The sequence below is a fragment of the Styela clava genome, chromosome 12, assembly GCF_964204865.1.
Source record: "Styela clava chromosome 12, kaStyClav1.hap1.2, whole genome shotgun sequence".
Taxonomy (NCBI): Eukaryota; Metazoa; Chordata; class Ascidiacea; order Stolidobranchia; family Styelidae; genus Styela; species Styela clava.
This window is the reverse complement of record NC_135261.1, coordinates 19,556,996-19,570,978: the sequence shown is the minus strand read 5'-3', so window position 1 is coordinate 19,570,978 and position 13,983 is coordinate 19,556,996. Positions and strand designations below refer to the sequence as shown.

Here is a 13,983-nt window from a genome sequence, read left to right as displayed (position 1 = left end):
AATTAAAGTTGTTTACCCTTGATCAGACAATAAATTCTTTGTCCAAGATACTGACGCCGTGAATAGAACAAACAACTATTTATAAAATTGCGCCGCTCTTAAATCGTCCGTCGTGTTTAGGAATTTAATAGCTTAGTATTTTATGATATCCTAATGACTAAGCCAAGGATGAACCGAGCAAATGCATTCAGATTATCAGTCTCTTATAAATGCTTTCAATTCGTCTTTCCATAGATTTTTTGGAGTAATAAATGTTTTTGCTTGAACTGGTGAAATAAACCTGGTTTGAAATTTTCGTTATAATTTTTTTTTTAATTATCAGAATCTTTTGTCACTTCTATTTCTAAATTACTTTTGAATGCTTTATAACCAACCCACCTTTCCCACACGGTATCAGGTTTCAATTTAGAATTCCAATCAAAATAGTCATAATCTTCAACATCAAAGGTAAAATTATCAGCATCATTTTCTTTTCTGTTTCATTAATTTTTCGCAAATGCACAGGTGAAAAGTTCGCTAATATTTATGACTAAATAACATAAAATGTTGTTTCGTCAGTCAGTATATTATAACAATTTCCTTTTTATGACACATTTACGTCTGTAATAATCGTCGACTTATATACATTGTTATATTAAATTAATTTATGATATTTTAAAGGATGTTTAACAGATCACAAGGCGGAAAATTCTTTAGAATTTCCATTCTCTATCGGTTTTTCAGTGCTTTTGTTAGAAAACTGCAAAGAGTCAGTCTGCTTGTTCTTCTTTTTGCTTTTCATGTACAAGACGTAAACTATAATCCCAACTTGGATAATAGCCAATGACAGAGCAATGCTGAATAAAACTTCGATTGCCACGTCTGCTTCAGTAGGCGACAACTCCATGCCTAATCCTGACCCAAGAATCGGAACAGCTGAGCATGTTGGAGTTTTCTGTGTGGAACACGTAACAGTAGGAGGTGTTGGACATCTTGGACAACTGACAGTAGCATCATGTGATATTGTAGAATCTGGGAATAAAAGATGAAATTGAGGAAATTATACAAAGACTGTACATATATCCTAACGTTGGTAAACTATGCCTATAGCGAATAAACATACCAGGTATAATAGGAGTTGCCTGCATGACCTGTTGCCAAACTTTGAATGCTTGATCTCCGTATCCTCCAACTATTCGCACTACATTATCTTTAAATATCATTGTTCTTCGATTTTCCTCATCGTATCGCAACCACCGTTCCGATTGCGGTGTTGAAGGTAAGTTTGGAGATCTGGAATAGTTTCATAAAAATTAAAAAAGAAAAAATTAGTATATTAACTGTGAATAGAATAAATAAACTTCCTCCTCAAACTTGGAGTTTTGAGATTTCATATTAAGCTTGTTTTGTGATTATTCACATAATTATAAAAAGTTTATCGCGTAAACATCGAATTCACAATATTGTTAACCCAAGACTGCTGTTGGCTACCGAATTATTTTATTTTGAATTTGATTTTGATCAAGCCCTTGTCAATATTATGTCGTTTACTTAATTTTCTAGCCGATTAGCCTGCAGGTTGCAAAAGAATTAATTGTTTTAGTATTGTTAGTACAATACATCTTCCGGATTAAACAACTCCCATGATCTGTTCTTACTGCTTTGGAGTAAATTGAGTTTTAATGACATGGTTAGGATGAAAATATTCTATCTTCAATATCAACATTACCTACCCCCTATTCACAAAATTTGTCCAACGATATCGCATAGCCGCTCCTAATGGTGCTCGTGCGCTATCAATGTACTCTTCAAAAACGACAGGTAATTCTTCTCCCATGTCTGCGCCTGCTGTTTGCCATAGTCTTGCACGTGTATGGTATGTTTTATCTTCATAAACATATAAAAATACAGGTTCCGCGTTGGACAGAAGTAGCCTAGAGAATATTTCGTCATAAACTGGAACAATAAAACCGGCGTCTGTATGATAATTTACAACATTTCTACGTATTTCGTTTCTAATGTCTGTTTGTCCCCATGGTATGTAAAAATCAGTAAGAATTGTATTATCATCCTGTGATCTTTTAACGCCAATATTCTCGGCAAAAATATCATTTTCAACAACTTTTGTAATGAGACTTGGTCGAATAGGACGTCTTCCATAGATAAGTTGGATTTCAGGATATGCTTCAAGAGTGAATCGATAACCTGCACCACCGTTGAAACCTATCAACGTTGGCATCGTCGCTACTTTCTGTCTGATATCTTTTACAACGTAACCTTCTATTTTCATATTCAAAATACTGTCTTCAGAAGGCGCGATACCTTCGTTATCTGCATATATTCCAAATGGAAATTGCATCGGTACGTTTCCTGCTGCTGTTATAAGCACCAGTGGATCAACATTGCGCAGACATCCGATAGTACTTTGCAAGACGGCATTTTGACAACCTGCACGTACAGCAACTTCCATAAGCTCGTCCTTAGGGTTTATAGAATAGGCCCAAGGCGCAGTAAGACTAGCACTTTGTGCTATAACCGATTGCACTGTTCCTTCCATGATGTCACGAGACATTCCTGCAAGAATATATGCCAGTACTCCTCCAAAACCATCTCCAGCCACAGTAACCTTGTCTTTGCTTCCACCAAAATATCCAATATTTTTGTAAACCCATTTTAGAGCGTTTGTGAGATCATGCAGCCCGGCATTGCCTGCAAAATGAAAAGTATGTAAGTTATCTATAACTTGTTTTATGGGAGGTTTACAAATTGTTGTTATTTCCTAGTGATAAATTTGAATAACAGACATAAACAAAAAAACACCTGACAAGATGTTGTCTCCCGTGCTCAAAAAGCCTAATACGCCAAGTCTATATTGGACACGAACAAATATGAAATCCCCATCCAAAGCCATAAGTCGACCGTCGATATCGCATGAATGATCATCTTCCAGTTGACTATGAGGCCCAAGTACGTCGTGCCCACCGTGGCAAATCCATAACATAACTGGTTTGGAATCTGAAATACATTATGTGTGAACAGTCAATACATTTCATAAAAACGTGTGACCGTTTTATAACACTCGAAATTTAGTGGTAAGAATCAAGTTAAATCTAATAGCAATTTGCTGGCGTAATTTTAGTGACTGACTCATTACCACGAGGAAATGTTTGTAGAATGCACTGATTAAACAATTAATCTAATCAAGTAAACCAATCAACTTCCAAACCACTGGTGGCATTCTTGTAATGCACCAAAGCAGAACGAAGCTAGCGAGAAAGTAAACAAGTCAGATAAATGGTACGTATTAAGATCCTAACTAGATAGATTTTTTAGCATTTGGTTGTAAACTTTCCTGTAAAAAGAGTAGTTACGGTAATATATCCAGATTCTTCACAGTAATTTATGAAGATTTCCACTTAAACATAAAAAAAAGTATGGTGGCACAAGTAAATGCAAGTTAGCATGCGATTTTAACCAGTTTAACTGTTATAAAATCAATACGATTCATAAAATGCTGGGTCTTTGCAGGAGCAGCCAAGCGGTCAGAGACAAAAAAACAAAGTTATTACTCTCCCACAATAAGAGACCCTGTCATACTCTGGGAGTATAGGGCGCACAAGAACGCCACCCACATTTTTTTCTGCTCGCATACATAGCCTCCTATATTTGAGTTAGAATAATTGTAAATGTAATACATAGACATGATAAAAATATAAATCTACAGCCATTTAAAGATACTTAGTTTCCGAGGTCGACAGCCCTTTGCATTTTTAGGCTTTGCCCAGGTACATAACTCTATAACGCTAGAGAACTAGTATACTGGCAGATTGATTACTAACCGGTGGATTTGACTAAAAAATGAGCGTCTGCGTCTGGTAGATTGCACTATTGAAATATGATGATTGTAAATCAACCAAAATTCGCAAAAAAGGCTATCGCGAAATGTTTTTGAAAATATCTTTCTTGTGTTACGATCAAGTGATGGGAAATGATATGTCACGGTTCAGAAATATGGTGAATCTTTGAAAATTTGATGGAGCCATACTCCGGCGAATTGTTTAATGATTATTTGTTATCTGATGAGAGAACATTTTTACTCAAGCTGTAAATAATGGGCATCTGACCTGCATCGTTGTTTGATGGTCGCCATATATCCAAATACAAGCAATCCTCTCCAGCGAATCCTCCTCCAGCTCCGTTTACCGTTTGCAAGCATCTCTGTTTTCTAATGTTTGCATAAACAGTGGAGTTAGGAGAAGATATTTCACCAACGAAATTGGTTTTGCTGAATCGTAAATCTCCAATAGGCGGTTCCGCGTATGCCAATCCACGAAATACATCGTAATTTCGGTTATCGGAAGTCGAATCTGCATACCCATGAATCATCACACCCGTGTCAGTGGTCACGGTCGGTGTTATGGGGGCCTGTATTGTATTAAAAATATGTGTGAAAGTGAAAATGGAGGAACCTCACACTGTTATTTATGTGGTGGAGTAAAATCTTAGGCTTTAGTGTCTGAAAATAATAATTTAGTATGATAATGATAATCATACCGCATATTATTCCAAAAAAATCTCTACTTTTTAGAATCTTAATCCAGTAAGTGAATTTTTCACTTTTTATCGATTTCTTACCTGATGGCCTTCGCATTGAAAAGAAACATCGATTCTAGGAATCAAGAAATTCCACAGTGATGTGTATTTAGGTCTGAAATATTTCTTTTGGATCACGATTTCTGCAGTAGCATCGAGTTCCGTATATTCGCCATCAAGTATGTTGTAATTATTAAAGACATCGCCGTCGATATCAGTTTGCGGTTTTCTATAAAACGATAAACAGATTCATAGTTTTGTTTTTATTATAATTTATATATATATATATGTTCAAAAATGAAATCATCAAAAATGTAAGAGATGTCATTGAAACCATATTCCTATTGCGCAACAACGTTTGCTACAGAAACAAAAATTAAACTGTCCTTTATCGTTTTTAACATACTGCATAACCTACGTACTAATATTTGCTTTCGATATGGAGAAAAATGCATATATATATATATTTCGTTTTTGAGGTATGGACAATTCTCTGAGTGCATGGTCTTAAGATTAGACTATTTGTCCCTGGTTTACTTACCCGTTGCGTGCGAATGAAGTCCAATATTTGATCATTCTGTCCGCCAATAACTTTTCACTTGAATACTCTGTCGAGTTGAAATTTGCCCATATTATCCGTTCTATAGTTCCCCTGTGAGCGCCGTTCAAGTTGGGATACGTATCGTCTGTTGATAAAAATTTGCAATTTGAATTTTGTATTTTCCCTAACTAGCTTTTGTGGAAATGTGCAACTTATAAAATAATGGTTATGCAAGTGATTGGTGGCAATAGATCAATTGGATAAACTTGGAACAATTCTAGGGATGGTAGACCAAGATGCATGGTGTATTCATAGAGACCAAGCCAACTCACAGATTTAGAACAAGCGTTTAATTTAACAATTGCTAAGGACTGATTCTATTGAAGTACATTCTAAATGCATACCTATTTTGGAAACTAAGTGACACAAAAATGTTCGATTTCGAGGTCGTAATAAAGTTGCCTGTGCTGTAACAGTTGTATTTGCCAGTAGGACACTTGGGGCAATCACGTCTTTATCACCAGCAACATTAAGAGCAGCATTTTTAAATCGATTTTCCAAGGTTCCCGGTTCATCATATACGTCGACATATTCGTACTCAATTACAGATTTGACGCGTGATGGATTTGTATATTTTGCGTCTGACATTATCTGAGTATCGATAAAATCGCTAAACGATGTTCTGTCAGTCACGTTGTTCATGACGTAGTCATAGTGAGATGTGCCTTCGACCGATGTGAATGATATCAAGTAATCGTACTTTTCGGGACTATACCCTTCCCTCTCAAACAATGTCCGTGGTTGGTCAGTTAAAAAATATCCATCCACAACGACACTTGCTGGATAGTTCTCAGCTTCGACCATAAATACCGACAAAGGAAGGCTTTTAAGGCAGGGTACCATCCCCGGATCTATTGGACAGGGGAATTTAGTTGCCAATTCTGCTGCAGCAGTGTTGTCGTCCCCGAACGGCAGATCAGTGCTCATCTGACCGACTCCACTTTGATGAATGACTCTGCTGAACATTGATCCATCATTGAGAACATTCACGGACTGATATCCAACCATTTTTGAGCTGTCATCGTCTCCAAATAATGTGATTGACGTTTTATCTCCACCGAAAAATTCAATATTTTCTTGCAGCCATTCAAGTGCCATGTTTTGATCTAGCAATCCAAAGTTACCTGCTGCCTCGCCGTCCCCAGAATATAAAAATCCAAGGGCGCCAATTCTAAATTTTTAATTAAAACGAAAAAAGAATAATTTCACAAAACTGTTCACGGTCTAGACATATGAGAAATAATCTAACTTCGTTACATCAGTTTTACCCAATTTCTTTGTGGTGAAAGCATTTATTTACACTAATTTTTGAATCACTCGCTAACAGACTCACAATGCGACATTAATGGTTTCGGAAAAATATTATTTTAAACTAACCTATAGTTAAAAGTCACCACAATAACATTCCCAATTGCAGAAATTCTTTTTCCGTCGTAATTCGCTCCTCCGTTCCCTGATACCATGTCAGAATGGATCCATACCATGACTGGTAAAATTTCATTATTGTTTGGCCTATATATATTTAAATATAAGCAGTCTTCCTCTTGTCCCTCCAGATCTTGACTTCTGGGACAATCGGGACCGAACGTATCAGCACTAAAAACGTTGTCACCCCATCCACTAGCTTTTTCAGGGACTGCAAAACGAAGGTCACCTAAATACAAAAACAGGGTTTCAAAAAGAATTTCTCAATACATCATTACCACTACAACATTTTAGATTGTTACATTGTTTCGCTATCTTTCTTACCTATAGGCGCCGTCGCATATGGAATTCCTAAGTAGGTTTCAACATCGACAGCCTCGTAGTTTTTCAACACACCGCGGACACATCCATATGTTGTATTTCTAACATAATCTTCAGAGAGGTCGCATTTGGTTCCGTTTTCGATCGCAAAATTTGTTGTACGATGTTCAACAGCAGCCGCGTCAGATGTCAAGTCTTTATTAGTGGAACGAGGTTTTGTGGAAAATTTATTTGACTTGATCCTATATGTTTAATTAAAGATTATTTTAATATTATTTTTAACAGCAAGTTGATCGTTTAACAACGATATGTTATAAGCATACGTACCTTTTTGTCATCACTTCTTTACTCGTACACGAGTCCCTATCCTGTTGTAAAAGCGTGGGAACCAAGTCATTCCACAATTCCATTTCGTAAGGCTTGTAGTCGGCTTTCGAGTTATTCGGATTCATGTGGAAATTGAGCTCCATGTATTCTTTGCCGTTGTTTGTGTACGGATCCCAGCGTATTCCATTTATGGCATCGGAAACTGGTGAGTTTGGGTCGCTGTAATTTCAAATTTAAAGTTATAAGATAAGAAAGATAAACATTTCAAACAAAACTGTGGGTTATATACCTATGTAGGCCAATGTCTTCTTGGCGTCAGGAAATTACAAGCAATCAATAACAATTGATGCGACGAATGAAGCCCTTGAATTAGCCCCGGTTCAAATCATAAATTCAATTTGTCATTACCAAACATGAACTCTGATGAGCCAGCATCAAAATACGACCACATTAGGCAAGCATTAGATAATTCAGATAAACTATTAGCTATTACGATTAAATAAAAAGAATCGCGTATTTTGAGTATATCTGAACAAGTTTCAAATGTATAGTATTTTTCTAGGCATCTATTGGCAGTTTTTTCAAACTCGAATCGGGTGATTTTGATTTTGTTCTGAATCACTTTATAAACGAACTCTGGTTTCACATAGCATTAGTGACATTACCCACCCGCTTTTTGCAAAATTCGTCCAATAAGTTATCATTTGAAGACTAAGCTCATCAGCTGTACTATTCCATATTCGGTCGTTTACTGTCCTCCTCAATGGTTCACCAAACACATACGGTAGCTCTTGTGCGTGGAAATTTGTTTGCCATTCAGGTATCAAGGTAAATTTGGCTTTGATGTGAAAGTCATACATATATGTTGAAGGCCTGCCAGAAAAAAATTCATATTTTCATACTCAGACCTCCCTTTTATTGAGGACGTAGATATTCATTTGAACACCGTATCAAATCAACAATGACTTTTAATTACAACAAAGTATGTAAATAGTATATCAGGCATTATCCACAATATTGTTTCGCATAGCAACCGTATCCGAATTTAGATCAAATAATTGGCTTAGGGAGTAATATCGAAGACATGCGCTAATTCCGAGTGCAAATATCGCAAAACGAACGAAGATTTGACTCATCCGCAAATTTCCTTGAAAGTATTTGTTATGTTCCCCAGGCAGTCCTAATTCCGAAGAAATAGCTGAATTTGCCTGGTTTTCTGTGTGCGTTTACGCTGGTGAAACCGTGCCTCGATTTCACGACGGTAAGAGAGTCGTGACGAAGAACTTCTTTACCACATTCATTTGAACATTGTGTGGGTTACTGACTAGACTAGAGCTAACTTGCAGAATGAGCTTATGATTTTTTTTTAATTGGCAATACTTGGTGACAAACGAATAAAAGTAATTTCTTGATCAGTATGAGATAATGAGTAAAATTTATCTTTAGGTTAAACTTTACTAAATCTATATGTTTTTTTTTAAATAAGAAAAAATTTCTATCTCTCTATTTTCAAACATCTCGCGGTTCACTTACCCACCAACGTGCTGAGCTCTAAGCCGAGCCTGTCGGATAGATGGAGCTGCAAATACAAAGTCAGATGAAGCTCTGACCATCGTCTTTTTAACCGACTCAGTTGTCCAGTCCATCTCCCATTCAACACTGTTGTGAAACACAATATCGGATACATATCGTTGACGATCCGGATACTCGGCGACAAGATTATTCAACTCTTCATATACCACTGTCAGATCTTCCAATTTTATAGGTCTTCCAGTTATCAGTTCTGGTATGATGGTCACAACCATGATAAATGTTTCGTCATAATTTGTCCCAATCATAACCTCATAATTTGATGTCCTAATATGAAATTAAACACATTAAACATTGTGTGATTGGAACAACCAATGCTTGTTTTGAGCTACCACAATTTGCTATGATATTGTGAAATATATTGCTCATTCCCCATGTATTTAGACTTTGGAAAACATATATTTGAAACACTACATTTTTATCTGTTAAGAAAAAAAAAGACGTAAGGTATATTTCACTATTTTCAAATTGGACAAACATGGTAGAAATAGTGAGATCACAAAAGACACAAAATTTTTTTTCAATGAATCCAAGTTTTAATCTATAAAACATATTTTATGCCTAATGAACTTTGATAATAATGACAAGCTTCGTTTTGAATAACTTCACCTGTTGACTAGTGTTTCTGCTGTGTCAGTTAAGAATACGCCATCAACTGTTGGGCGCCATGGAACATACAAGTGAAGTTCTACTGCAGACTGTAGGCCTATGAAATCAAATTCTCCTCTTTTCATCAAACATTCTTTCGAAGCAGTAAAGTTATCAGATCTGCATCCTAGCTCAGTCATGACTCTTTTTCCCAACACACCTGGATTGTAGTCAATTGCGAAAAAACTGACGGAACTTCCACTGAAATGGAATTGTTTAGTTTAAAATCGTGCTTTTGCAATTGTATGCAATCATATACTTTGATACCTTTGTTGAATAACTCTATGGAAAAGACCCTCCGTCATGGGTGAAATACTAAGTACAGCTGAACCAGCAGATCCCGCGGACTCTCCGAAAATCGTTACGATGTTTGGATCTCCTCCGAATTCGCTTATATATTTTTGAACCCATTCCATTGCCAACACCACATCTCTAATTCCATAATTTCCATCCAAAACACCGTTACCGATTTCGCCATCGTTAAGAAATCCAAGAGCAGCTAGGCGATAATTGACAGAAACAACAACCACCTAGAAGGATATACAGTCTTTTACAATACCACGTGCCAATTACCAATTATTACCTATACTCCAATGCCACGGCTTTTTAATACAGATCATCTATTTTAAAATGGATTCAAAATGCACATTAAATAGGGTTCTTTACAACTGTATCATTCCTTCTTTAGCACAATATATATTCCACGTTAACAGTTGACTTTGACATTGGGTTTATGCTATTGGGACATCTGAAATTTAGTTTATCACATTGAGGGGATTGAGCAAAACATACACATTTGAACTAATACAATATCTATTTCGATATTCTGCACTGTCAAAATTTTTAGTTTTACGTAGTAGACAGGCTAACAAGTGTTTCATGTGTAATCTTTTTAGTAATTACTAGTGTTTGCCGTTTGGTAATGTTAGGATGACCACCGTGGTCGACCTATTACCGCCAAATACCTACCTTGCCAATGTCTGCCATAACTGTACCATCATAAAGAGAATTATCAAACATCAGTGGAATTCTGAAACCACCAGCACTACCGAGAGCATACGACCCGCCATGCATGAATATCATCACCGGAAGGGGAGCCATCTTCAATGTTTCTTTTATGTGTAAATAGAATACAAAATAATATGCAAAATAAGTTGTGACATTACACGATCAACTAAATATGATAAATCACCATTCAAATTCTGAGGCACAAATATATGGAGATTTAAACAGTCTTCATGGCCAAAATCCATAATTATATGCTGAGGGCAGTCTTTGTATCTGACGGGATACCGTGCATCCAACATATCAGTCCATGGCTCTACCATCCTGACAACATCAAAGCAATGTAAATTTAAAAAAATCATCAAGTCATAAATACTAATGCACTGAGTATGCGCATCGTTTGAAATTAAACAAATTTACAAAACACGTACTCTGAGTACTCGAATCTTTTGGTCGGACTTGCAAATGGAATATGATAGAATGCATCTGCTTCATATGACCCGCGATGTAAATGACGGCCACGCATTGGACCAAGCGATGTAAGTATTTCCGGAAAATTTTCGATATCCAATTCATCCGGAAACGCAAATAAGTCATTATTTGTAACTGTATTCCATAGTAGGCCATTTGCAGAAAATTGTAATGTATGTACACCGTTTTTCCATGAACCGAGCTTGACAACAGGAAAAACTGTTTCCTCCAGAACCCTGTGTTGTAAAAATTTTAAATAAAATTTGTTGAAACAGGAAACAGAAGATAAAAATTCGAAAGAGTGGCAGAAATGCGAGAAAGTGGCAGATAGGACAACGATGACTAAGCTATAAACCGATTAATAACCGACAGGTATTCTTTAATAGATTACTCGGATTTAGTTTAATGTTTACTATTGAATTAACCTCACGAAGTGGCAAAACATAAGTGATTAATACTGCAAATAAATTAACGCGGAAAGATTAATTACTTACCTGTCTCTCGCAAATCTGATACACAAATCAAACAATGCGTTTTCAAACATATGAGAGACATCGTCGCTTTGTGTACCGAGTGAAAACAGAGTAACCCTACTACCCGTGTTAGATAATGATTCAACATAATCGACTATTGACGTCACATGCTCGCCATCGACGGACTTGAAGTTATATCCAATCAATAAGTCACGCGATTTCGGATGGACTGAAATAAAGACAAATGAAGAAACGAGTCTATTTTTATCAACATGATGGCCTTATATTAGAATATGAAGTTCATGCATGAGTCACTCCTTACACATCGGGTTATCACCCCAACCATTTTCCGCAGACAATGTGCCTCCTTTAATCGGAATCATTATTGATGAAGCAACAAAATTTGATAACAACCAAATTGAGGTTGAAAATGTACGCTTGTCGAGTTGACAAACACCGGTTGACAAAACCAATACATCGATTCGACATGACTACTCACTGTATTGTCCCATCAATCAATTATCATTTATTTGTCAGCACAATTTTAACTAATTATAAAAAAATAATATTACAAATAAAACAAAACTAAACTACATTGTGTGACAGTTATCTCGGGGGACCTCGAAAGGTCTTCAAACAACGACACCTACTGCTGAGTATAGAATATACAATAAACTTTTTAAAATATTTAAGACGCATGTGCAAGCGTGTACCATAGAGCCAAGGCTATATAGTGTTGGGTATTTGTGAGGTATCTAGAAAAAATATGAAGCAAGAATAGCTAAACATACTTTCATAATCCTTGGTTTCTCCAGTTTCTGCATTAGTCAATAACCCTTGGTGAGAAATCCAATTTGCATCTCCATTTTCTACAACTGTTCTCTGAAAGAGGTGTTGATATTTTCTCACATTATTTGCAATAGATGCCCACAGAGAGGCCTCCCTTCCGAATCCTGCAACCGTAACCAAGGATTTATCTCCGCCGAACCTTTGGACATTGTGCTGAACCCAAATGAGAGCTTCTTCAAAAATTTGTAGGAATTCGGTTTTAGCATCACAGAATTGTGGGGTCGTGCAAGATGATTCCTCTTTGGAGAAAAATGGCGAAAGTATTTTTATAAAAACTACTTCCTGGCAATTGTTTTCTAAGCAAATCTTTGAGAGGTCAATATTTCCAAGAACAAGAAGAACTGGTTTTTGAATGTCTGCTGTATTTTCCGTTACGTAAACTTCCAAGTATGAACAATCGACTTTTCTGTCAGCATCAGACGTTAGCATACCACAGTTCGGATTCTTTGCGTTGTATGGAATATTAGTAAACTTGATAATGGGAACTTCATTGAAGGCACTGTGAAGTTTTTCTCCGATCAGGTTTCCACTAGATGTATCCGTATAATACTCAGCATTTTTACCAAATATAGGGCATATCCAGCAGGCAGCAAATGTTAAGATACTTATACCGGTAAGTTTCATCTTACTTTCTTATACTGAGAAATAGTTTTTGTATTCTCAGTTTCAACGCGTCAAAATATATTATCCTATCATAATATTGTATCATCTTATATAAATATATGACTTCATTTTGGACCTAATTTAGATTGGCTTTGAGGGCGGTCAAGTCGTAAATGGGGTTCAAGCTGAGAAAAACCGAGTCAGAAAAATTTAGCAATTAACGAACCAAAATACCTTGCTATTGCGCTGCAAAATTTCTGCAACCGATTTTTAAAGAAACAGTTTTCAAAGTGCTCGACAGAAAACAGCAATTTCACATTGTTTTAATTAATTTTTATTATAATTTTATGAAACTTGAGTTTTCATCAGTCCAACTTAGCCAACATGGCATACCACTGCAACCTGATTGATGACACCAATTGGCGCAAACTATAGTTGTTGAGTAAAAATTCTTATCATGTCACGCTATCTTGTCACATCGAGGTTACTTGCAACGCAATCCAATTTGATAAATAGACAAACACCTTATAAAACAAATATTTGTTATATGTTGTTACGTTTTATGAAGATACATATGGTCAATTATTACCTTCTTATGTGGATATCCGATAACATGAGTTTGTTTTAGGAGTAGTTCCAGTAAAACAAATCAGAAGCGTACATAAGCATTTCAGTCACAAATTTGGGAAATCAAGAAATCCTAGAATCGAGGAATATGCAATTCAACGAAACTTTATAAAATCTTTTGAGCAAGTTCACTTTGTTTTGAACCCCTTCATAAATCCGTTATTTGCGGGGGGAGGGGGGGCTACGTGGTGTCGTTCTATTTGGTCAAACTTGTGTTTCGTTTGTTTTGCGATTGCTGAGTTGTCGACTGACCTTGAATTCAATTGATTTAGTAGTATAAAAGTATATTTATCTTTCAGCTTTTATGCATCGCAGCTGTGAAGTTATTGAGGTAAATGAGGGAAAATTCTCTAAAGACGTGGGATCTGGACAAGGGTGTACATTGTACAACCTTTGTTTCATAAAAGACCGCATTACGGTTTTGTAGAAGAACTACGGCCACCAGCGAGATCGAAGTCTTTTATATTTGAG

General features: G+C 36.3%; 1 protein-coding gene across 1 annotated transcript; it reads right to left on the bottom strand.

Moving 5' to 3' along the window:
- Positions 1-12,916, bottom strand: LOC120330182 (uncharacterized). Its single transcript, XM_039397038.2, has 20 exons — positions 12,225-12,916; positions 11,455-11,662; positions 10,921-11,196; positions 10,677-10,813; positions 10,454-10,596; positions 9,752-10,014; positions 9,446-9,685; positions 8,780-9,103; positions 7,916-8,119; positions 7,247-7,465; positions 6,923-7,161; positions 6,551-6,827; positions 5,518-6,344; positions 5,114-5,258; positions 4,615-4,801; positions 4,104-4,404; positions 2,800-2,994; positions 1,713-2,688; positions 1,103-1,272; positions 1-1,011 (listed from the first exon to the last, which is right to left on the bottom strand). The coding sequence occupies exons 1-20, from the start codon at positions 12,904-12,906 to the stop codon at positions 674-676; spliced, it is 6,351 nt and encodes a 2,116-aa protein (XP_039252972.2). The 5' UTR covers positions 12,907-12,916; the 3' UTR covers positions 1-673.
- Positions 12,917-13,983: the final 1,067 nt, after the last annotated feature.

Coding starts and splice junctions, on each gene's coding strand:
- LOC120330182 (XM_039397038.2), bottom strand. CDS start 12,906: ATGAAACTTACCGGTATAAGTATCTTAACATTTGCTGCCTGCTGGATA. Junction 4,802..5,113: donor ACTTCATTCGCACGCAACGG/GTAAGTAAACCA, acceptor ATCGTTTTATAG/AAAACCGCAAACTGATATCG. Junction 2,689..2,799: donor GGGAGACAACATCTTGTCAG/GTGTTTTTTTGT, acceptor TTCATTTTGCAG/GCAATGCCGGGCTGCATGAT.